Source organism: Strongylocentrotus purpuratus, unplaced genomic scaffold (genome assembly GCF_000002235.5).
Source record: "Strongylocentrotus purpuratus isolate Spur 01 unplaced genomic scaffold, Spur_5.0 spur5_scaffold_14, whole genome shotgun sequence".
Lineage (NCBI taxonomy): Eukaryota > Metazoa > Echinodermata > Echinoidea > Camarodonta > Strongylocentrotidae > Strongylocentrotus > Strongylocentrotus purpuratus.
In genome coordinates, this window is record NW_022145599.1 from 22,785,779 (window position 1) to 22,811,497 (window position 25,719).

At 35.4% G+C, this 25,719-nt stretch overlaps 2 protein-coding genes across 2 annotated transcripts in view; one reads left to right on the forward strand and one right to left on the reverse strand.

Moving 5' to 3' along the window:
- The window catches only part of LOC576451 (fas-binding factor 1 homolog), a 35,211-nt gene extending 32,463 nt beyond the window's left edge, over positions 1–2,748 (forward strand). The window contains exons 27-28 of the mRNA XM_030984490.1: positions 1,414–1,604; positions 1,936–2,748. Coding sequence (XP_030840350.1) covers positions 1,414–1,604; positions 1,936–2,013 — 269 coding nt within the window. The 3' untranslated portion in view covers positions 2,014–2,748. The remainder of the gene's footprint in view (positions 1–1,413; positions 1,605–1,935) is intronic.
- A 3,801-nt stretch (positions 2,749–6,549) lies between these two features.
- LOC580005 (sphingosine kinase 2) lies at positions 6,550–25,220 on the reverse strand. Its single transcript, XM_003729029.3, has 5 exons — positions 24,690–25,220; positions 17,960–18,109; positions 16,907–17,001; positions 11,502–11,617; positions 6,550–11,108 (listed from the first exon to the last, which is right to left on the reverse strand). Exons 1-5 carry the CDS (start codon positions 25,174–25,176, stop codon positions 10,253–10,255), a joined length of 1,704 nt encoding a protein of 567 aa, XP_003729077.2. The 5' UTR covers positions 25,177–25,220; the 3' UTR covers positions 6,550–10,252.
- Positions 25,221–25,719: the final 499 nt, after the last annotated feature.

The window sequence follows — 25,719 nt, forward strand, 5'->3', positions numbered from 1 at the left end:
CTGAATAACAACGAACTGCCCCAGGCACTATCTTATTTGTTTAAGAAAAGAAATCAAGTCCACGAATATTTTACCCGACAGGCGTTTTCCTATCACCTTCCTAGAACGAGAACAAGCTTTGCTCAAAACACCTTAATATATACAGGTCCTAAGTTCTGGAATTCTCTCGATTCTGTGATTAAAAGGTCTGTAAGTGTACATGTATTCAGAAGAAAATTGAAAAGTTATTATTTGAATACATATTGTCATTCCTGATTCCTGACTATTCTTGTCTCCAAACTGTATACTTTTGTTCATTACAATGAGTAACTAACGGTATGACCATACCAACTATGTTTATTATATACTCATATCGAGAACAAACTATATTTTAATATTGTTTCAATAAGCTGCAGATATATTCCCTTCCCTTTTCCTTGTCTTTTGTAGTTAATTGTGAGTATCGGTTCATGTATCCCTGTAATCCCCCTTTCCCTCTTTTAGCGTGTATTTGTATTTTTTAAACTTTACTTTAGTTAATTATGTCATTTTCAGGTTAAGGAGCCTATCCACAACAAGCTCTGCTTTTCCATAGGCTCCGCCACTTTATCTCTTAAGTTCAACTTAATGGACAATATTCTGAATAGTGTGTACCTGCATTGTATGTACATGTATAAATCTCAAATTCATGAGGTTTCATTATTTTTATGATATTTGCAAATGCATATGTTAATTTGCATAAATTATGAATACACATTCATGAATATCAAATCTGAAAATATACTATAGGGAACTAGAATCATTACAAAAATTAGACTCCACTTTTTGATTGTTGAAACTCATTATTCATATGAAACTTCTTTTCTGACATAAAATAGGTATTTGATGTAATTAATAATGATAATTTATACAAATTTGTTGCGATTTTCAACTTTTATTTTCTTATGTATTTTATTGTTTTTTATTTCTTATTATATCTATTGTTTTATTTCTAATGTATTCTTTTGTTCTGAAATACATCAAGTTACTTTGATATACATATAAAAGCAATTTGATATCAATTCATATCTTCACATTTCTGCTTGTACATGCGCATACTAATTGTTATGTAACACCTTACGGGTATATCCGATTTCGACGAAAATGGTATCAAAATGTGCGCAAGACTTGAGGGGAAAAAGTCATGAAACGACAATTCAAAATTCCGAGCGGTTGCAGCGTGATCTCCGAAAATGTCGAGGGGGGGGGGGTAATGTAAAACTGCATATTCATTTCAACCTTGCAAAAATGGTAAATAGCGATTCTTGGATTTTGAGGGGTACTGGAAAATATGAATACAAGTGGAATAATTTGTATGAATCTATCGCCAGGCTTCACCTTTAAATCCATTATTGTCACCACCACCACCATCATCTTATGCTCTTTCATACACAGTACCCAGGCATACACAAGCCCCTCCCACCAACCCTCTTCCCATGACGATGTCATCTGGTCCTGCTGGTGGGTTCATGACCTCTTCATACTTGCCAGGGGGTGACCTGATGCCTTCAGACATGGTGGATAGTCTCCTCACCCAGGCTGAACATGACAGGACTGTCAACGTCTGGAAACTGGCAGCCGAAAGGGTAAATATTCAGCATCCACTTAAAACAGGATAACCAATTAAATATAATGCACATTGTTGGTAAAAGTTCAAGGGATCATAGTCTAGATTAATATACCTTTGAATATAGATTCCAACTGCATTATGCATTTGAGAGAAATCACATTGTGCATGTTTAAATTTTTAGCAAGTTGGGCAGGAAATAAGAATAAATATAATATTTTGCAGAAGTTTAATATAAAGCAGTCAATTTTATATTCTATGAATTACAAATGGAGAAAAATTTCTTTTGAAATATACATTTGTGATAAATTGTTTTTCTTCTTCTTCCCCTTCTCATTTTTGTGTTACAGGACAAAGAGTTTCTAGAAGAAGAGACATCTTTCCTGGAGTCATTGAACAATTCCTACAGAGTGCCAGCAGTCATGTAGAATCAGCCTGACTGACTATGCAATCAAATTGATGAATCATCCTGAACCAGAAGCTGTTATTCATTTTTATGCCTCCGCCCACTGAAAGTTATGCCAGATGCATTAAATTTTCGGGTTGTCCATCCTCTGTTCTGCTTTCTTGTTATCGCGATATCTCAGGAATCGCTTGAGGTATGAACTTCAAACTTGGGGATACCGGGATAGTATGTATCACCATAGGAAGATGGCCAGGTCAGATTTTGGATTAAGTAGGTCAAAGATCATAGAGGTCAACTGATGAAATTACAGGTATTAGCCTCGTTATCACGATATCTCAAGAAACTATGGAGGTAGGAGGATCAAATTTGTTGATAAAATGTCTCACCATAGGAAGACGATTTGATTAGATTTGGGGTAAGTTTGTCAAAGGTCATAGAGGTCATATGGGTCAATTTATAAAAAATTACAGGTGTAAGCCTTGTTATTGTTATGTCTCAAGAACCACTAGACATACTGTATGAGCTTTAAACATGGATATAGTGTGTATCACTGTAGGAAGACCATCTAGTTAGATTGTGGGATAAGTTGGTCAAAGGCCATAAAGATCAATCAACATGCAAGTACAAACTGTACAGACTTTTTTTTCTCATTATGATATTTCAAGAATAATTAAAGCCATGAACTTCATTGAAATTAATAAGCAGAGGTGTATTGGAGATGCAGTCCCATTTGTCTTGCATACTCCAAGGATCCATGTGATATTCCTTTCCAGTACAGCCCCCTCCCCCTCCCCCTTTCCGTCTTTGCTCACCTTGAAGGAAGAAAACAATTTTGCCAATCAAAAAGCAATATATATTTCTATTTATTAAATGTATTTATACATGCAGCTACATGTACATGTAATTGTTTATGATATTGAATAAAATGATGAAGAAACAGAAACAGGAGTGTACATATTTCTTCTTTTCTTTTACTTGTTATCTTCAAATGGCTCTGGAGCCTATCCCAAAGACTTGTATATATAGATTACCAGTTGTGTATGCAGTTGCACTCAACACAGAGTTTGCGAGAAGTGTTGGAAATTAATGTTTATAGGGTGTGAGTCTCCTACACACAAGACCTCCTGTTAATAACGTTCTGTCCTAGGAAAGGAGCATTTTTCCCTTAACTGTATAGACCAGTTTTGGAAATGCCCCCCTCTCAAAAATGAAATGGAAGCTCTTATTACCAATCATGTGAAAGAATCTGTTTTGACTAATGCGTGATGATATAAATTTTGCCGGGAAACTGCCTAAAAACCGCCTACCGGTTGTCCAATTGATATATTTGGTAAATTATCATATATCGATCCGGCCTGGATAAATATTTGAGAATGCACTTCAACATTGAACATTTGGGATAATATTTTTACTTTTTTGTGAATTTTGCCACTACTGGTCTATACCTCTAACTTAAGCCTGCAATGAGAAGAAAGGGGAGGGGAAGAATTACACCACAGCGACAATCATATTTTTATCTGCTCAGCCTGGGAGTGACAAAAGTCGTATTGAGAGTTGGACAAAGAAATGATTGCGCAACACCGCCAACTTTAAATGTGACACATTTGTGAGTTGACAGATGCAACATTTGTTTGGTTTTGACTTCCCTTTTTTTTGTATTCCTGACAATGAAGAAATATTATCATGCATGTATTATGTTTTCAACTTGAACACACTATAATAATGATGAGATGTTGACAATATTATAAGAGTCCAGGGATGGGGGTCAAAGGTAATTTCGTTGGTCATCCCAAACACTGAACTTACACATAACTTTACCTCTAGCAATCGCCGCCCCCCCCCCCCTCCCCAAAACCCACAGCTCTGTCAACCCATGAATGAATCGATCAATTCTGATAATATCACAAAAAATGACAATACATCATATCATGTACATGTACTGTCATTGTAATAGATTTTCGTGATTTCTAATACCAGCACATTTTTATGCCTCCGCCACCGAAGGTGGTGCCGGAGGCATCATGTTTTCGGGTTGTCCGTCCGTACGTCCGTCCCGTTTGACCGTTATCACAATATCTCAAGAACCATTTAAGATTTAAACTTAAGACTCGGGAATAGTATTTATCACCATAGGAAGACGATCTGATTAGATTTTGGAGTACGTAGGTCAAAGGTCACAGGTCACAGAGGTCAACTTATGAAATTCCTTGTATTGAGTTTGTTAGCGCGATATCTCAAGAACCATTTGAGATTTAAACTTCAAACTTAAGGATAGTATGTATCACCATAGGAAGACGATCTGATTAGATTTTGGAGCACGTATGTCAAAGGTCAAGGGTCACAGAGGTCAACTTATGAAATTCCATACATTGAGATTGTTATCATGATATCTCAAGAACCACTGGAGATTTAAACTTCAAACTTAGTGATAGTGTGTATCACTATAGGAAAACAATCTGATTACATTTTGGAGCACGTAGGTCAAAGGTCAAGGGTCATAGAGGTCAACTTATGAAATTCCATACATTGAGATTGTTATCATGATATCTCAAGAACCACTGGAGATGTAAAAACTTCAAACTTAAGGATAGTATGTATCACCATAGGAAGACGATACAATACAATACAATACAATAAAGTCATTTATATAGCGCTCTTACGAACTAACTGTTGTTTCACATAATATCTCAAGAACCACTGGAGATTTAAACTTCAAACTTAATGATAGTGTGTATCACCATAGGAAGACAATAATGACTGAAGACTGATAAGATTTTGGAGCACGTAGGTCAAAGGTCAAGGGTCACAGAGGTCAACTTATGAAATTCCATACATTGAGATCGTTATCGCGATATCTCAAGAACCACTGGAGAATTTTCACTTCAAACTTAATGATAGTATGTATCACCATATCATATCTCAAGAACCACTGGAGATTTAAACTTCAAACTTAATGATAGTGTGTATCACCATAGGAAGACAATCTGATTAGATTTTGGAGCACGTAGGTCAAAGGTCAAGGGTCACAGAGGTCAACTTATGAAATTCCATACATTGAGATTGTTATCATGATATCTCAAGAACCACTGGAGATTTAAACTCCAAACTTGATGATAGTACATGTATGTATCACCATAGGAAGACAATCTGATTAGATTTTGGAGCACGTAGGTCACAGGTCAAGGGTCACAGAGGTCAACTTATGAAATTCCATACATTGAGATCGTTATCGCGATATCTCAAGAACCACTGGAGAATTTTCCTTCAAACTTAATGATAGTATGTATCACCATAGGAAGACGATCTGTTTAGATTTTGGAGCACGTAGGTCAAGGGTCACAGAGGTCAACTTGTGAAATTCCATGTCTTCAGCTCGTTATCGCGATATCTCAAGAACCATTTGAGATTTTAAACTTCAAACTTAAGGATAGTATATATATCACCATAGGAAAACGATCAGATTAGATTTTGGAGTACATGTATGTCAAAGGTCATAGAGGTCAACTTGAAAAATTCAGACTACATGTATAGGACTTGTCATGATATGTCAAGAACCACTTGAAATATGTTCCGTTACTTAACCCGTACTGGGCTATTTTGAGCACCTCCCTGACTGGGGGGGGGGGGGAGGGGCCGATTGCCTCGAAATTTGGCACGCGTCTTGAGAAATTGCGCAAAGGAAGAGACCTCACTATTATTTTGCTGAAAATTGCTTATTTTATCAATTATGCTAATTTATGCAATTGCATAAAGGAAGAGACCTCACTATAATTTTGCTGAAAATTACTTATTTTATCAATTATGCTAATTTATGCAAATCAAATTCATGAATAATGATTTTTATTAACAATTACATAAATAAAGCTTTTACAGAGTTGATTTTGTGGCAAAAAGTTTCTAAAAAGCCTATCGGGCATTATCACATAAAAAAATTGTCCATGTCTATTTCAATTCTTATGTATTTCATTGTTTTATGAACTTCTTTTGTATTCTATTGTTATTTATTCTTAATCTTATGTATTGTATTGTTTTAGGACTTCTGATACTTGAGGTTGTTACGTATCAATATTTTGCTTGAATAAATGATAACTAAACTCTAAAGAGTAAAATTATGCTGATTTATAGACCAAACTAGAAACTTCACTTTGCCATTCATTTTGTACACAAAATGACAAATTTCTCAATTTTCGGCTTGACCTTAGGTCACAATAGGTCAAGTAACTCTCTAGTTTAAATTGCTCTATGGCGGAGGCATCATTTTCGACTGCGCGCAGTCAAAATTCCATCTAGTTTACATTTAATTTCAAGCAATCATCTCATATATACACAGTTCAAATACTCTTGATCGCATGTACACGTATATAGAGATAAAATATAGAGGTAGCTTCAGAGATTGGGAGGGACAGAGGAATAGGAAAAGGTACGAGTCGATATTTAGGGAAAGAGACAGACAGAAAGACAGAGAGATACATGTACAAATAAATGTTTACACCTGTAATTTGATCTACCACTAGAACTGCAAGTCATCCACAGCAATCAGACAAGATCAATCTACCAATTATGGTGATAAGAATACCGTCATATCTTTCAAGTTTCAATACCAGCATATTATTGACATCGGAATTTCAATCAAATGTCTCCTGTAACACAAGTAAGTATAGCTACATAGTTTACATACCATTGGATTGAGTACACATGATCACAATATTGGTCAATTAAAGGAATGTTCTTTTTGTGCAATGATTAAATATATATATATACATAAACATTATTGTACATTAACCTTCTGATAGGCATATTGCTAGAAGTACTGATTGATTGAAAAGCAGAATATACAAATGTCATTTTCCTTTAACCCTTTCATGGCTTTGGTCTACAAATGGACCATTAACACATGTAACATAAAACTAAAAAGACACACACTTAATTCAAATTTACACCATAATCTTACAGAATATTGCTTATAAAAGTCTCCATGTATATATAATTATACACCTGTCATTATCATTCACTTGTTTTGTCTTTCTTAAAAGGCACCGGTACATATAATATATGTTGTACATGTATAGCAAACGGAAAAAATAAAGAAAAAAAGGCCTCTTTAAATAGGCATCATTTTTGGAATGATGAGTCACATTAGGAAACTACTTTGTTATTTCAACTGCTTCAATATAAGTATCAAAAAGTAGTCAAAAATCATGATGCTAAACCGAAATCCATTGTAGATAGATTATGTCACTATTTCACACTTTAAACCTTTCCACTCACCCAGGCACTTGTCAGTACAATTTAAGAAATGGTATAATGTTACAGTCAACAGTGGGTGTATGTAATACAAGCTATCCTCAACATACTATTACATGGATATTGGCCAATTGACTTATACGCACAGAGCATACTTGTACATTTACATGTAGCTCAAAACAGTAATACAATTAAAAAAAAGATAAACATAGAAATACAACAACAAAAAATTGATACAAAATGAGAATTCCCGAAATAAACATACATGTACATATCACACAGAAATCATTATCTCTTCACTTAATGCATATTCTTCTGTGCATATACCATACATTTGTATAACACAAACAAATCTCAAGCCACTTGAAACATTTGAAAAAATTGTGAAACCTGTCTGTAAAGACCACTCCAGTGAAACAAGAATAATGGTCTTCATAGGCAGGTGGTATCTTTCCACAGGTTCGTTTGACCATTAGCATACAAAGGTCAAGAAAAATCTGGCTTGAGTCTGTGGAAAATTCATGCTTTACCCCATAATATCCACTGGTTTAATAGTACATGTAAAAAAAAAAACACCTTTAAGGGAAACGAAAGAGTGATCTGTTTGACAAGTAGTCTTTCTACACAGGTGATTAGTACAGCAGGTTTGACTGTTGTACTAATTATACAAATGTTTAAAGCCAAAGATTTTTTAAATGAAAGATCACTTTTTTTCTTTATTTCAATTAAAAAATAATTTTTAATCATTTTATATGGTTGATACATAATATATAATGTCAAAATTAAAAACTCAGAAAACAAGTTAATCATTTGCAAAACGGCATATTAATGTAGAAAAAATACAAATTTCAGTGAATTACAGAACATAATGATTAATATGCAGCGCACATTTTTAGAATTATAGACATTTTGTTATAAATATACTCTATGCAATAATTACACACTGTACATGTTCATGTAGATCAAGTGATAAAATATTATTTAAAACCAAAATATACATTTTATTCTTTCAATAATATTATCTTTAGGAATGCCTTAGCAGAGGTAGCTTTCACTGAAAGATTTCATAGAATTAAAGGGCAAAAGGAGAAAAAGCCCTTGTTCTATCTATAATGGCATTAAGTTTAAAGGCACAAATGATCTGCATTACAGGCACATCTGTGAAAAGGTGGCAAAGAGCAGCATCTGCGTTGATACCTTAAGCTATCCCTATTAAACATTATGCTGCTATATACAGAACATTATTGTATGAGGGTGTACGGTCAGATTCAGACATGGAGAAAGACTGCGGATGTCTAAAACCTGAAGAAAAGGTTGGAAATTCATTGATCGGGGCACTTCTGGTCATGAATGCTGCTGCTTTATCTATTTCATGGAAGTTTGAATTTGTTTTACTATGCAAAGTTCTGTTAAAATGATGAATTTCTCTAATATCATTGAAGAACTAATTACGAATTCACAACATTATTCTGCCAATACGTATACTAACTTTGAGTTAATCATGTGTTCTCATGCTTGATTTCTGCATGCTCACAAACATAAATGATTGTCTTTATCAAGGAGGAAATGAAGTCGCATACTCTGCAAAAGACATTAATAATAGTGTTCTTACATACGTATTACTAGCATAAGTGCAATTTCCGCCAAATTGTACTTATCATGATTTGTGAAACAATTTGTTACAAACACCCTTTATCTGCTTATGTACATATTGTATACTCCTCAATTATTGCCACACTATCGATTGAACGGAAGCTGTGAAACTCACTGAATCAATAATTGAGCCAGAAAAAAAAAGAAACAGCGCCATCTAATCATCATTGATAAAGAACCCGAAAACAGTATAGCCAGGCAGAAATAATCTTTTCAGATTGGACAGCCTAAAAACCAAACAACACAACAACAACAAAGTATCAATGAATTCACTTATTAAAAGTTGAATGAATGGTACCCTGAAAGTTTGAGCCTGCTACATGAAGCTCTAAAGGTGATAGACCGTATTCTTGAAGACCAAGACCAAAGAAAGGTCAGACCTTTAATACTGCATTTTTGCCAATAATACTTATTCTCCTCCTGATATGGTTTTGTGCTACTGATAACCTGGGGCAGTATTCTGAGGACAATTTTATATAAAACAGCACTGAGTATTGACAAAATTTCTCAAGCAAAATTCTTGTAGGTTTATTGAGTTTTGTTTCAACATTTTGGCGGACTAATATTATAATTGCAAAGATGCTTGTAATGCAATGGGGTTCAAAAGCCTATATGTGTGAACCTCATTCAGCCATTTTAAAAGAAAATCCCAGTACAAGTGTGTTGCGCTTGAGGCTCCCAAAAATAACATATAAGCACTCTCTTGCCTAATGGACTGGTAGAGACTAGAGAGTGATTGTATTGGCTGAACAGGAGGGTGGTGAAATCTAATGACATTTCTCATTGTTATCCTATCACAACAAATGGGCGTGTCTTGATGAGACAAAATCTCACTAAAATGATTCTCAGAATAATGGTTCAATAAGATGATGGCTTGGTATTTATGATATACAGCAGTGTTACATAGGCATACACTGTACATTGCAAATCCCACTACCATAACATCATGTTGTCAATGTACATTTCAAATATCATTTTTGTATGTACATAAAGTACATGTATCTGATTGTATGTGGAATTAAATTCTGAATGATATCGCAAGACACAACTGCATAGTTTTCAAATGTAATACTGTACAATGATCATAGAATTTTTTTTTCTTTTTCTACCACATCAGGAAAGAAAATGGATTGTGGATAGATTGGGAATGATTTGTACACATCATACAAAGAGATTGAGTTAGGCAGGAGTCAAAAGAACAAACAAAATTGGAAATCTTTGATAGCATTTAAGTACCGGTAATTACAACAAAGGCATCATACTGCATCATACTGCCAAACCAAACAAGTTTTGGCCATCCACAGGTAAATTCATGTTTGATTTTTTGTAGGTCTGATGTCTGTCTAAACAGAATGGCTGAGGTATTAGATTATACAGTGACATTTTGATGGGGTCAACATGCCTTGTATGGGTCCAAACTTGACCTGCTCTCCATCTACAGTCAAGATACCCTCCTTGGTATTAAGTGGCTCAAGCCTGAAAGCCTTCACTACTCTTGCCTTGACAAAGTCCTGTTTAAGGTACTCCCCAGTCATGTATTTATCGAAGGTGTTTATCAGTTTCCAGCGTGTTGTTGTCTCGTCCATATACTGGACCATGATGATGCCCTCATCCATTGACCGACCAGGATGGCTCATGAAGTCATTGGATATGTGGGACACAATGGTTATGAGGACACAAACAAAATCTCCTTGAATGACTGTCCAGTTTGGAGGAACCGGATCGCTCAGCGAAGGCATCGCCAGATCATCTGCATGCACCTCACCCATTGCATTTGAGGTACCTTCCTCGGATGAACTTGCGTTTGCATTCTGGTTGGCACTGCTGCTCCTGGAGTCCCCCATCTTTGCCCCGATGTTGGTTTCTATCTGCTGGCTTTCCTGTATGCTGATGCCACTTGAGCTATCCCTTTTCTTGTCCTCTGCTCCCCAGAGGTGATGATACTTGGACTCGTCCTTGATGGGTAGAAATGACAGGCGTCCTGGATTCTTGCGGAGGAACATGATCCTCTGGACTGCCTGGGCCTGAAACCTTGTTGCCCCTAGGAAACGGAACCTCTCACTCTCTATGTCGATGTCAGCTAGGATGCCCCAGGCCACAGAAAGAAAGGAAAGTACCGTCTCATTTTGGGTCTGGATCTGTACCATGTCCTTGGGGTTGACTTTGCCCTTGACAATGGCTACGGCAGCATGGCAGGCCATGTTCTTTAATACTTGCTCCCTGAAAGAAATACAGCCATTTTGTATTATGTAATAATGAAATATTGGTAAATGTAAACAGAGATTTATCCTTTCTTTGATACAAAATACATGTCGATAATACATATTTCCCCTATATACCTCAAAAGGCACCTTGAAGAAATATATATTAACATTAGGATTCAAATTTAGAGGGACATGCAATCAGAGTTCTTGACATGAAAATGAATGTACATTAGGCATGGGACCAAATTATGTTCAATACAGCTAGATTCTGATAATCGACCCAAAAGGATCCAGATGCTGGGTCTTGATAACTACAACAGAGTCAGATGCAGAGTAATTCATTATATGTACATAAACAGTAGGACCAATTCCCTTGTCAAAATGAAAATATGAAATCAAATTGCCTTACCCTCTGTTTACCAACACTGCTGAACAAAGTGCGTTTCCAGAACCCCCTGGGAGGATTCCCAGAGGCATCTTAAACGCTTCTTCTCGGTCCCTTCTTTGTCCAAACCCATTGATGAACTGAAAGAAAGCAAATATACAAATAATTCAACACTAACATTATTTGGACACCCGGCACGTACGTTTTGACTCTTACACAGTATACAGAATTCATATCTGACTAAATAGCCAAGTAAATGATATTTTAATAATAATAATGATATTCTGTTCGTGTATAGCGCATATCACATTATGTGCTTCCAAAGAGCTTTTGGAAATGATTGCCCTAGCTTTAGCTCCGGCAGCCGTTATCAGTGCACTTCAAGGAATATTCCTACCAGGTACCCTATATTCACCTGGGTCGAGTGTGGCAAATGTAGATTGATGTCTTGCCAAAGGTCATTAGTGCTGCGGGACTCATAACTGCGGACCTTGTGATCCACAGTCTGGTGACATATCAACTTGACCATGACTCTTCTACAATTTTGTCCCATATGTATGTTTAAGATTTTTTCTTTTAGTAAACCCAATTATCTCGTCAAGTTCACAGCCCTCTAATAGTTTGGGCCAGACCAAATATCAAGAAAAATAACACTTGTGCTGTTAATGTTGATTTGTTTTTCTTTATTCTTGGTAATGAATGGCCAGCAAAGTATCAAATATATTGGATCTGCTCATCTCTGGGCTGATGAAGTTTTATATTACAGAGGACCTACAACAACATTGCCTCAATGGTGCATTCCATATAGGGATCAGAACAAACTCCCAGAGATAAAAAAAAAAAAATTAAAATGCTTAAATTTCATGCACAGGAAAATGAATAGTAGCTCATAAAACTTGTTAATTTGTTTTCAAAATATGATAGCTCTCTTTAATGGACCCATTTTTCTGATTTCTCTCCCTATTCAAATAAATTTGGTGCCATGGTGAATGTCCTCTTTAAAGTTAATTAATTTGTTAGATTTATCTTCTTTGGAAAACTATTGGTGATATGGATATTTCTTATTTGCATTTTGGGAGGAAAATGCAATGCACATCAGTCTGTATAATTAAAGGAAACCAAAACCTTCATACTAAGTTACTTTTATTGTAAAGTTTAAGATATTTGAAAATATCAGTGAAAATTTGAACAAAATCGGGCAAGGAATAAGGAAGTAAGAGCTTTTTGAAATGACTAGTCACTAGTGGGCGGTATTCAATTTGATGACATCATCTGTGGACAACTACTCTCCTTGCCTTTTGTACATCAAATTTCATGTTTTTCCTTCTTTCTTGTGATTGAGATAATGTACTCCCCTGAAAGCAAGATAAAGAATGCAAAATGATATTCTACTTCACATGTTATGAAGTCGGATCAAGAACACAAATAAATACGAAGAAACAAAAAAAACTGTGAAATTTTATGTACAAAAGGCATGGAGAGTTGTTCACAGATGATGTCATCAAATTGAATACCGCCTTCTAGTGACTAGTCATTTCAAAATGCTCTAACTTTCTTATTCCTTGCCCGATTTTGTTCAAATTTTCACTGATTTTATTCAAATCTTTTAAACTTTACAATAAAAGTAACTTAGTATGAAGGTTTTGGTTTCCTTTAATCCCAAAATCTTGCTGACTTGCAATTATGATTGTACATACATTGAGCGATTTCAAGTTGGGTGTTTAAGGCTGGTGTTAGTGTTTAATAAACACTAACACCAGCCTAAACACCGAAATGGAAATCAGCTGGTGTTAAGGCTTTGACCTCTGAATATCGTCAACTTCCGGTAGCTAGTGTTATCGATTTTGAAAAATTGTTGTCTGCTGAACCGACCTTGTGGCTGGTGTTAATATTTTACGTACAAATGTCCTATTCACTAACACTAGCCCCTAGGGATTAAGCAAATGTTGATTTCCAGTTCGGTGTTAGTGTTGTACCCGCACACAGTCAACTCACGAACGACGCCAATTTATTGTCTGACGATCAAATAAAAATATGTGAAACAGGTAATTCACATATTCTTTTGTGTAAAATTAGTTATTTTATAAGACCAGAGAAAAAAGTGTAAATTTATTCTGTACTTTTCATGATATCTTTAGTTTTTATGTACTATTTTTAAGTCATCGTCGTGAAATCAAGACGTCACGGCTGGTGTTAAGCTATCGATTTTGATATCGGTATCGGGCTCTTAATTTCATCAGCAAATTTTCCGCTAGATTTAAGAGCTCTTGACTGCTCTAAACACTAACACTAACACAAACACTAACACCCAACTTGAAATCACTCCATGTCCAAGGTTCAAAATTGATATCAGTTATAAAGAAAATATGGTTATCGGGACAGTGATAACTACACTAATTTTAATGTCTTTAATCTTTTGGCAAGATTATAACCAAGTGCACGTGCCATCATGTTCATGGACATCTTATAAATCTTATAAACTGTAATACTTTTGTACCTAATCAATATAAAACATTACATAAGTGTCTGAATACAATAATTTCTTATCGTCTGACTGAATTTAATCCAGATTCAGAAGTTTTCTTATGGTTACAGTCCTGCCTGGTAATACATTTGCAATGACAGTTTGGCATGGATGCTTGGCTTATGAAATTCAATATTCATGGGCATGGACAAAGAAAATGAACATGTTACTCCCATCTCCTATTCAGCGATTTCATCTAATATTTTCTTTGGTTAACAAGGACCCTATGCTATCAAAAGACGCAAGTTTCCCACAAAGTTGGTGGTGGGTGTCACCATTTTAGGCCGTTACCATTTTAGGCTGTTACCCCATTTGTGTATATTCCTAATATTTCTTCATAATACCATTAAAATATATGGAGAAAAATTAGGATTTCACTCAAATACCATGTTTGTACAATATAGAAACAAACATTGTCATGTAAATGTATTTCAAGCTGCCTGCTTGATTGCAACCCAAATCTCAGTCTTAATCATGTAAGAAAATGGCTGTTGCTATGGAAAGTTGGAAATGGTAAGACAAATTGTTGATGTCTGTGAGGAAAAACCTGTTACTACCGGTAATCAATACACAATATGAAACTATATTTTTTAAGCTAGGATTTCCAGCTGTCATATTCTGCTTTTGCCATTTACATTTACCGGTAGTTGGGGTGGGTGTGACCACTTGGGCTGTCAACATGGTCACACCAAGAAATACTGGAATTTTGGAAAATGCTATATATTTGTAATTCAACAACATGGAAGCAAATGGTGATCATTTAATTTCAATTCCAAGCAACCCTGTTGATTGCAATCAAAAACTGAGTCATATGAGGTCAGAGTCATGAAAAAGGCAATTGCTATTAGAACAGTATTTTTAAATGTTGATATTTGTGGAAAAAGACAACTATTTCTGTAATATCAATACAAAACCCTAATAAAGCAACCAAGTACATGAATCTTTAACCATCAAATTGGTATCAATTAAGATCAAGAAAATAGTTAGGTAACAGACATGCCTGGAAGGACAGTTGCTATGACAACCCATAACAAACATATCAAAGTATACATGCTTCGCATACGATTGTCATCTACTGAGTACTCTTATTAGCTAATGTTTTGCAGACAGTCGTTTTATATTTTTTGTACTTATTAGTTACAAGGACTGTGTTTTTGCGGCCACCTCTGTATAAAGGCCAACTGTCTATAGAGGTCATCTACAGTGTCTCCCTCTAAAAAGAAACATGTGAGGGAGAACCTGTCTAGAAAGGCCTTCAGTCTACAGTGGTCACCTACAGTTAGAGAAAGAAACATGTGTGGGAGAACCTGTCTAGAAAGGCCTTCAGTCTACAGTGGTCACCTACAGTGTCTCCTTCTAGAAAGAAACATGTGTGGGAGAACCTGTCTAGAAAGCCCTTCAGTCTACAGTGGTCACCTACAGTGTCTCCCTCTAAAAAGAAACATGTGAGGGAGAACCTGTCTAGAAAGCCCTTCAGTCTACAGTGGTCACTTTTCCTGTTTCCCCAGAAAGGCCTTAATCGACAGGTTTGACTGTAATAATACAGTCTGGGTGTTTGGTACCGACCTGACGGTGTATGAGTCTAGCACCAACATGATTACTAGGGCAATGCTTCATCAAGATATTGAAATGCCAGAAAGTGATATTTACTTGTAGTATTAATAACAAATAATATAAAAACACAATTTATAATGGTCTTGGTATTTATTAGTACATTTGTAGCTTCCTGAATTATTACTAATATAAAAACACAATTTATAATAGTCTTGGTATCTATTAGTAGCTTCCTGAATTATTATAACCAAGGTATGAATTATTTCAAGCCATACTCACACCAAAATAGTTTTTTTGCAGTGGAAGCATGACGGTAAAGGATGGAAAGATAGAAAGAGAATATGATGGAAGGATGAAAACAGAGACAAACATAAGGAAAGAGGAAGAACAGAAAAAACAAAGAAATACTGTGTACATAGGAAATGACAAAAAACATGAAAGAAGTAGTTACAAAATATTGCATGGCTTTGAGTGTTATACAAGAATATATTGCTCGAGCTATGACAATATTGAACAAGTCCGAGACAAGTCCAATATTGTCATAGTGAGAGATATTATTATCTATATCAGACTGACAAGCAAAATAACAAAATGTGCCTTACATCAGTAAATATGGCTTTGTTTTTGTGTGATATCGATAGTTGAAGTTCCCGGATGACTGAGCAATAGGAAAACAATATTGGTCAGTCATCCGGGTATTGCGCTAAAGATATTGAATACACTAATTTATTGTACCGCTTGGAAGCCTTATTCAATAAAATTAAATTAAATTTCGTCCAATAGTGACATGGAAATTCATTGAGGGAGTTTGCATATTGCGTTTTACATTAAAATCATGTATAAAAAGACATCAAAAGCATGACATTGAAATAAGAAATGATTACATTCAAAATCGGTGCTAATTGGAAAAACACAACATGACATCGACACAATGCCGTCGGTCCTCTGGTTGCTTAGCAGTCTGGTAAAATAACCACCACTACTACCAAGAGAAGGTAGTAGAACGATTAAAATGAAGAATTACATATACATATGGAAAGATAACAAAAAGTAATAGAAATAACAAAGAAACACAAAGGAAATAAAAGAAGGGATGAAATAAGTATAGAAACTAAGAGTTACATAAGGAAAGATAAAAAGAAAAGATAGAATAAAAATAAAGAATTATGTATGGAATGCTAGAAGAAAAATGAAAGGAGGGGGATATACTGACAAAACCATAGAAGATAGAATACACTATTCTTTAAAGAAATGCAGATAACTCTACATACAACACTCAGTTACAGGTCATTACGGTAAACAGACTATCCCTTTAATATGGAATCCAGCCATCTGACATATTATTTCTCACCTCATAAAAAAGGCCATCACCTGAGACAATGATGACCCCATTGTACTCCTTCAGGTCAAGGTTCATAGCTATTTCAGTACCATGTCCTCTTCTCTCTGTCATGAAGAAACAAAAACACGGTCAGTTTACAGGCACCATTAAACATTTTTTGACACGGTGCAAAATTAGTAAAATAGCTATTTGTTTTAGAATTTCAGAGGAAAAACATCCTTATCAGTTTCGCTGAAAATGCTCAAGGTTTAGTATTACAAAAAGTGGGGAAATACTTAAACATGTACAGACAGTCAGGGGAAGTCCACCCTAATATTAATTTGGTTTTAATAGATCAAAAAGATGAGAGAAACGGGTCAGTGAAAGTTTGAATCAAAAACCAATAACAAAAACAAAATTATAGGTGCGATCAATCAAACATGAATCTGCAACTCTGTGACATACCTTGCAAGGTCCCCTCTCATTTGCCCTGTTCTAGAAAACTTCAAAAACATAAATATTTTCCCTTAAGCAAATTTTCAATCATACATTTGCTCTAATTATAATTATTGCAAATATATATGTTTATATAAAACCCCTGTATGAAACATATCTATTCCATCAAAAATAACTAAGAATATGAAAGTTTATGAAATTTTCTGTACAGTGCAAATTGTAGAGGAGCTCGCATACTCAGTGCTGTCAATTTGTGTTTCACTGGTGAAAAATTCAAAAATCCATAAATTTCATATTTGTAATCGCATATTGCTCAAAATTTCACTACATGTTTCTCTGATTTTTCAGCTTTTATCAAAACCAACTTCAAATCATAATCTGACACTTTTTATACTTTTGATAGAGCAGTGTACAAAAAAAAATTTTGCTTCAAAGAGCTCCTTTTGGATTTTGATAAATACATTGAATTTCCACTAGGCTAATTTCCACACAGTGATTCCTATGTTTAATTTATTTGTTTTATTTAAAAATTTTAATTCGAGACCTCTTTTGAAACTTCCAGAACTATAGTGCTCTACATTGTATTCCTTTGTCATTGAGTCAGGAATAAATGATTATTGTACTCACCTGTTATGATTTCTTTAAATGTGATTCCGGCCTCCTCAAATATAGGCTTGGCTTGTTCCTTAAAGAGTTGAACTGCTTTCTCTTTTCCACTGAATGGATTGATGCATACCAAGTAGTGCGGTGGTGGTGGTATAAGGGACTCCGTCAAGTCTGCATAGGATAAACATATTCAAGGACCCAATTGATCAGCTTTTCTTATCTAAACATTGACTACAAATTTTCAATATGTTGCCAACTGAATAATCTTCATGCTCATTTTCCTTTAAAAGAAAGATGTCATGGTCTAGTGGATACGTCACCTGACTGTGGATCACGTGGTTTGCGTTTGAAACTCTGCCGCGGCACCGATGTCCTTTGATCTACATTTGCCACTCTTCACCTTTACAGGAATTAAATGAATACCTGGTAGGAGAGAATTCTTTAGCGCCTTACTATGGCGGCCCAGCTATACCGGGGTAATAATATGATACATGTACTTTGTAATTAAGCACAGTAGAGTATACGGTAGTCATATAGTAGCTGCATTAAATAAATGGACTTACATGTACTATTCTAATAGTGTCAAACACCTATTACAGAGTAAAAGAAATGGACACAATATGCACAGAAATGTTTCCTCTTACTGCTATATGAATGCATCTGTAAAACATTAATTGGCCCCTGAGAGTCTCAGTCTGAGTAAAAAGTTATCAAGCCCACCTCCACCCCCTCCCACAAAAAAATAATTTTGAAAATACTCTCAAATGTGTAAAATCTCCATATTTACCTCTTATCTATTATCAGATCACTTTATCTGCCCTGTGTGCTGATATAAAAGATAAGTTTGACAATATTTACCAATATACTGTAGCAAATTAAAACTAACACAGAAGTCTAAATTAGCCATTCAATCAAAATGTCAGCCGTTCAAAATTTGTTCCAAAAAAACTTGAAAACCTATCTAGTAGTGTCTGAATTTTTTATTAATACGTCATGTATTTCACAATATGATGTATTTTTATTTAACATTGTTTAATTATGATTAATTATGTTTAATCATTTTCGTTCTGTGAAACTTCTCATGTACTTTCATATGTTTAATGTATTTACCTTGTTAGGCGCCTTGAGCCTTGGGGTGGATATGTGCGCATAATGAATTTTGTCATTCATTTTTTTAAAATTATAAACCCTTGGCAACTGTTGATTTCAAAACAAAAATTAATAGAGTTAATGTCTTTCCTCTCCACTTTTAAAATATTGATTCTTGCCATATAATAAAATGTAAATGTTCAACTTGGACACATACAATATATGTAACACTAACAGAGACATAAAGAATGACATAAAGTATTCTATTTTAAGGACACAAAGTGCTCAAGCACCACTAAATATATGTACATTTCTCTCCCTGTGTGTACATGTGATTGCAATACTAGATGTTCTCAGAAGAAAAGAAAACAGATCCCAAGTTTACAATTGACATGTTTCAGTCCTAAAATAAACATCACTTTCCTGATCTTCAGGAAAGTTTGTCAAACTTTACAGGCAAATTGTGAGTGAAACGATACAATTATCATGATTCAATCTTGATTCTGTAATTTCCATTGTTCCAACTGACTGTTCTTAAAACTGTTGTGGTTTTCCAATCAAGTGCTGTACTTGAGAGAATGAATCACTAGTAATTTTAGAATGGAAGTCTAGGTACATGTACATTGTAGTGGCAGTCACTGAGATTCTGTATATCACAGATATCTGGTGCATTCTACATATCGTCCCTGTTTTCACAAAGTGACGGTAGTGAGGAAAATCGTCACTCAAAGTGATGCAATTTTTTTTCACTACCGTCACTTCGTGAAAACAGCGACGATATTACTGTTTTTTTATGGGTAACTGCTCATCTATTCTATTCCTCCTGTTTACACTTTGGGCTCAAGTTTTCACCTCACTATGCCCATTCTCAAAACAAGGTTCAAGGTTTCTTTTTTTTCTCCACATAGTCTAATATAACATAATCAAATGAATATGCAATAAATACAAATTCAATAACATCATATTAACCAAAGATACGACAAGTGATTATACAATTATTCAAATAAATCATTTAAGATTGGCACAGTGGTAAAACATAGTGGAGTAGAGGAGTCTATTAATAAAGCATGGCTTGTATTTTATAGACCCCTTGAGAATAAAAAAAAATATAAGTGCTCTGTAATATAATTAACAAATATACTGTATGTATAAAAACGCTTCAGGAATCCTACACCCTCTCCCCCTCCCCCCCCCCCCCCCTCCCCACCACCACTACAAAACAACATTCAGTTTCATAGTAGGGTCTACAGTAATAAGCTGTTCTGTACAGAAAATTCACATGAAGCCTAATACTAGAAATTTTTATTTAGAACTACATGTACATATATTTCTTGACATTTTGTTTATACCATGAAAACTAGCATACTTGAAGGAGGGGCAAGGGGGGGGGGGGTAATTTGCCCCTCCTGGGAGATTTCTGACAAAGAAAAAAAACTCACATAATAAACTAGTAGTTAATGGGAAGTATTTTGTGGTTCGATAATTCAAGTTGCTCTTGCCTCTTGGAACAAGCAACTTTGCAAAACAGTGATAGCTTACTATGCCAAATCATGAACATTTAGAATACACTGTAGGTGATAATCTATACTCTCGATTTTGAGCTTTACAGAAGCAGTCATGAATTATGAATAAAAGCTCATAAGAGGCCAACAAACTTTGTAGTGACTAGTGCTGAAAGTTGTTTGACTGATCATTCATTCATGACCATGATGACCCTGATGACCCTGATGTGTTGCAGATGGTTTCTGGACTGAGTCATAACCCCTAAGGTTAGTCCCATGATGCAAAACACAGGAGCAGTGAGTGCTTTAGCTCTGGTATGTAGAAAAAGAGCTCTGGTAAAATAAACCTAATAGAATACCTCAATGTCACTTTGAGAAAATCAGTCATACAATGTCAAATCCTAAAAGAAATCCCATGAACAGAAAATCTTTCTGTTACACTAATGCAAAGCAATATTGTTTAACAATTGTTATTATTATCATCATCATTTTAATAACAGCCTTTCTGTGTAGTTCATAACGAAACTTATCAGTGATTCCATTGTATAAATATTTACATTCAATTTGACACATTTTGACGATTGGCATCAACTGTATAATAAACAGTTGTTATTCAACCTACCAGTATGTATTGCCAGTCATGTTCAAAAAGCTCTTTATTGAACTGAATTGAGTGTTAACTTGAACATGTACAGCATTTACTGGTCTGTTCTAGCTTGTAAAATTGAAAATTACAGAGCGAGCATACACTTACGATTGTTGAAGACAAAGGGAAACTTTTATAAGATCATATTCACATTGTGAACATTAAAGTCTATGACAAATCTCTATACACTGTAGGATCAATTTCATGCAATATGTTTCATACGACAAGCATGCATGTACATGTACACTATATGTATTTTCCACATATATCTCAATCCAAAAATGAAGAATCTCTCGATTATGATGCTTTCTGGTATAACTACCAGTACCGTAGTCAAAGTTACATTTATTGATTTTCATTAGAGATTTTTATTTATTGATTAAATATGGGATGAATGTCATATTGTCGGACTTGCCTCCCGGCGTATTGGTTGGGTTGTGTCCTGATTTTAACAAAGTCTTTTTAATTCACTCAGTAGCCTGCACTTAACGAGCAAACCAATTCAAAATATAGCATATGACTCTGCTATATCATTGATGCAAATATCTTGTAGGTACAGTATAGGTACAGTGTCTGTCTAATGGCCATCCAAGGCCCAAGGGAACAGATAAAGGGATCACTGGATAAACTGGTGGCCTTTCTAGACAGGTTCTACAACATACATGTACATTTCTCTCTCCAGGGAGACAAAATGCATGGACACTATAAAAAGAGTGGCCTTTCTAAAACGGTGGCCACTGCTGCAGGTATTTGACTGAAAAAACTCCTTGGGACCAGGGAAATACAGTTTTAACCTTGTTTATTTTCAAAATAAAAAACAAAAATAGTAATTAATGGGACCAGTAACATTACTAACACTTGTTTCATTATGATATTGATTATATGTAGCAGTGTTCTTTAATTGTAGCTTGTTTTAGGGACCCTCGGAACACATACCTGGAAGGCACACATGTACATTTGTATACCCAGACCTTTGAACAGATAGTATAGACTTAATTAGAAGCACCATCAGTATTATCTAATCAATTAAGAGCTCAAATAGAGGACCACACCCATCAATGGGTCTGTCAGCACAGTATTTTTGAAACAGACAGTGGACTACATGTCAATGCTGCACGTGACAGAACACTGTACAAGGCAAGGTACAAATAGGTACCGGTAACAGCTATGTTGACACTGTCCTGAAAATATATCTTAATTGACCGTGGTAATGACCTTATTAATAGCGGAATCTGTTAATTATTAAAACTTACATGTATATGCAAGAGGTTAATGTGTAACAATGTAATTGTAGGGCCTCTTATTTGGAGAGGGACCATACATGTATTTTGATAGGTAAAAATAAATAAAGAAAAGAGGGGAAAACATGAGTGATATTTTTAAATTTTTATTTGTCCGGACAGGTTGGTTATCTTTAAAAAATCTGAAAAATAATTGGTATGATTTTGAAAAAAAAATGATTCAATATATTGAGAATATAATTAATAACAAGTATTCATTGATATTCTCGGGCGGGGGAGCGTCTTTCAAAGTGAAGGGGCACAAACAGAAAGGGTACTTTCAGGGTATACCTGTATGTTATCATCAGGCCCCATTTCATGCACTCTCAGGATTGTTTGGTGACAACGTCGCTACCGGTATATTACGCTTGGCTGATGGCATTGATTTAGTGTGTGCGTGCTTCATTTTCCGACAGTAATCACAGTTGTTTATCACAATTTTCAAGCAATTTTAAGATTGGATCATTACAATAAACATTTTGTAAGAGCAAGTAAAAGCATAATACTATCAACTTTCTTTGGTTGTTTTTGTTGGCAAGTGCAAACACTTGTCCCAAATATTAACGGACGGGACTACAATATATATATATAACACGATTATAATTGGAAAAGGGGCAAAATAGGGGCATTGTCCTCCGTAGACCGAAAGCTTCAGTCTCTCTAATCGTCGGTTGTTCCACTGAGACTACATGTACGTCTGGCTCCACTAGACCTCCGATTATGGGGAATGTCAACAAATGTCAGTTTTATTAAAGAAATGACCCATATCAGACGGTTATTTCTGTCTATGTCCTCCGATGCCTTAGATTGCTGTGGTAGCAATTATGTCAGCATTGTCAGGCTACCTATATATGCACAGACTCTAGTTCGACACTTTACCACAATTCCTAAAGCCTTGAGCAGAGCCTAGATCTGTAAGTTTCCGGTTGTATCAAACATACAGAGCCTATTGTGGTCTCATTGTACAGACACTGTTTAATGCACAACAACTGACAAACTTTCACATGATAAAAAAGATACACAATAGAGTAAGAATTATGATAATACAAGTAAACAATATGAAATTTATGTGGAATGATCAAAGACACCCTTCCTCAGTTCCAACCTTTTAATTTTTTGTGCAATTAGTCATTTAAAATCTTACCCCCAATGGCATGTATACACACACTGAATACATGTAGATTAACATGGGAAAACAAACCCTTTAAAGGGGAAGTCCACCCTGATATAAAGTTGGTTTTTAGAAGCAGACAAATGAGAGCATGCAGGTCAGTGATACAACTGTAGTTTGAGCAAGAAAGCAATTACAAATCAAACACAAATTGCCAACTCTGTGAAGTATCTTGCAAGCTCCCCTACCATTTACCCTGTTATAAAAAACTTTCTAAAATTTAGAAAATGTTCAATCATACATATTCACCCTAAATATAATATTTGCAATTATGTTTTTACACATCCCCTGTATGAAACAAATCTATGCAGTCATCAGTAACTGAGAAAATTAAAGTATATGAAATTTTCTGTACAGTGTACGGAGCAAATTTAACAGAGCTGGCAACATACATGTACTGTACATCACAATGTTGCCAATTGTATTTTACAGATGACAACTTCAAAAATTCATGAATCAGTTTCCTATTTTTATTGGGTATATAGCTCAAACTGTCACCAAGTTTTCTCTTATTTGTCTGCTTTTATTAAAACCAAGGCAATAGCAGTGTGGACTTCCCCTTTTTGTTTGGATGCAAAATATAACATTTTGAGTCGATTGCACCTGTATGTAGGTAATTGATGAAAAACATAGATTGTTTCATACATATATGTTTTTGCAATGAATACAGATATTGCTCTAACTTTAGCTAATTTGTTTCTCTCATTTTTCTGCTTTTATTAAAACCAAGATAGACCTAATATACTATCTTGCTTTTAATCAAAGTCAAAGCAGAAACTTGAGAGATCAAGGTGGACTTCCTTTCCCTAGCTATCTCTTTGAAATGATATGAAATGGGGTTCATACGAAATTTAATTACTGCATGGCACTCCATCAGTCCATGGACAAACATTAGAGACTCCTCATACTCATAGTGATACTCCTAATTTTTAATCAATTTTAGTTGGATGGAACCCCCCCCCCCCCCGACCCCTAGGAGGTGGTACATATAGAAGTCAGGTCCACATCTTTTTAATATACATATCATAACCATATCAATTTCACTGTGAAGATAAAAACTCACCATCTACACTGGAAAACTCAACTCCCTGAAGAAGAGCCAGAATAATCAAACGCCATTTCTCCACCAATGAAGCATTCTCCTTTTGTGTTTCAAACTCATCTGTCACAAAATTTAGCTCTACTCTGCGTCTCACGCCACCAGCATTGGGATTTTTGTTATACTTGTATGCAAAAATCTGCAAGCATGCACTCTTCTCGCTTAATTTCAATTTATGATTGAGTTCCTTTTTTCTGGGCACACCGTCCCCGCTATCCGTCGACGACTGCTGGCCGACACCTCCCCCGATGCTTCGGCATCCCACAATGTCAGTGAATGCTATGCTTTCTCCTTTCAATTTGGCTCCATTTACGCTCCGATATGTAAGCTTTTCGCGACATATTGAGACATCAACATCAAAAGAATGTTTCCCAATTTTCAGATGGAATGTAGCCTGCGTAAGAATATCCTCAACAGCTGAAAATTGGGGAAGTGCATCTGTACTCGACATGGTGCTGGTGCTACTACACACGTTTTACGGTACTGCAGCTCCAAAGCTTTCACTAGCACTACATTAGCCATGCAGAGGATGCCGATTCGCGCAAAACAAGGCAGTGGCGGATCGATCCAGGGGGGGGGGGGGGGGGGGGGGGGGGCAAGTTTTCAAATTTTCGAGGGCAAAAAAAATAAAAACTGAGCGTCATCAGGGTCTTTTAAAATTGTTGTCAAAATCGCCGTGTTCCATGCAAGTTTGGGCTTAAAATGTGTGATGTGGGTCCATCCATATGCATGTGCTTCTTTGGTATTAAATCCTCTTAATAAAAGTTAAATTATGCCCCGTGCTTCAGCGCTTCATTGATTAAAATGATGCAATGTATCTAGGCTTTCACAGAATCTTGTTTCAATCCACAAAATATAACCTTTAATTGTTTTAAACAGCATACTAATTTTTTGTCTCATGATATCTAAGTTCTCTCTGCTCAATATTAGCCGTCTTGTCCACTGCGCCATTTCACACGCGTAAAGAGCATATTAATTTAAAGGTGTTTATCTC

Coding starts and splice junctions, on each gene's coding strand:
- LOC580005 (XM_003729029.3), bottom strand. CDS start 25,176: ATGTCGAGTACAGATGCACTTCCCCAATTTTCAGCTGTTGAGGATATT. Junction 17,002..17,959: donor ATTTAAAGAAATCATAACAG/GTGAGTACAATA, acceptor TCTTCATGACAG/AGAGAAGAGGACATGGTACT. Junction 11,618..16,906: donor GTGATGGCCTTTTTTATGAG/GTGAGAAATAAT, acceptor GCTTTCTTTCAG/TTCATCAATGGGTTTGGACA.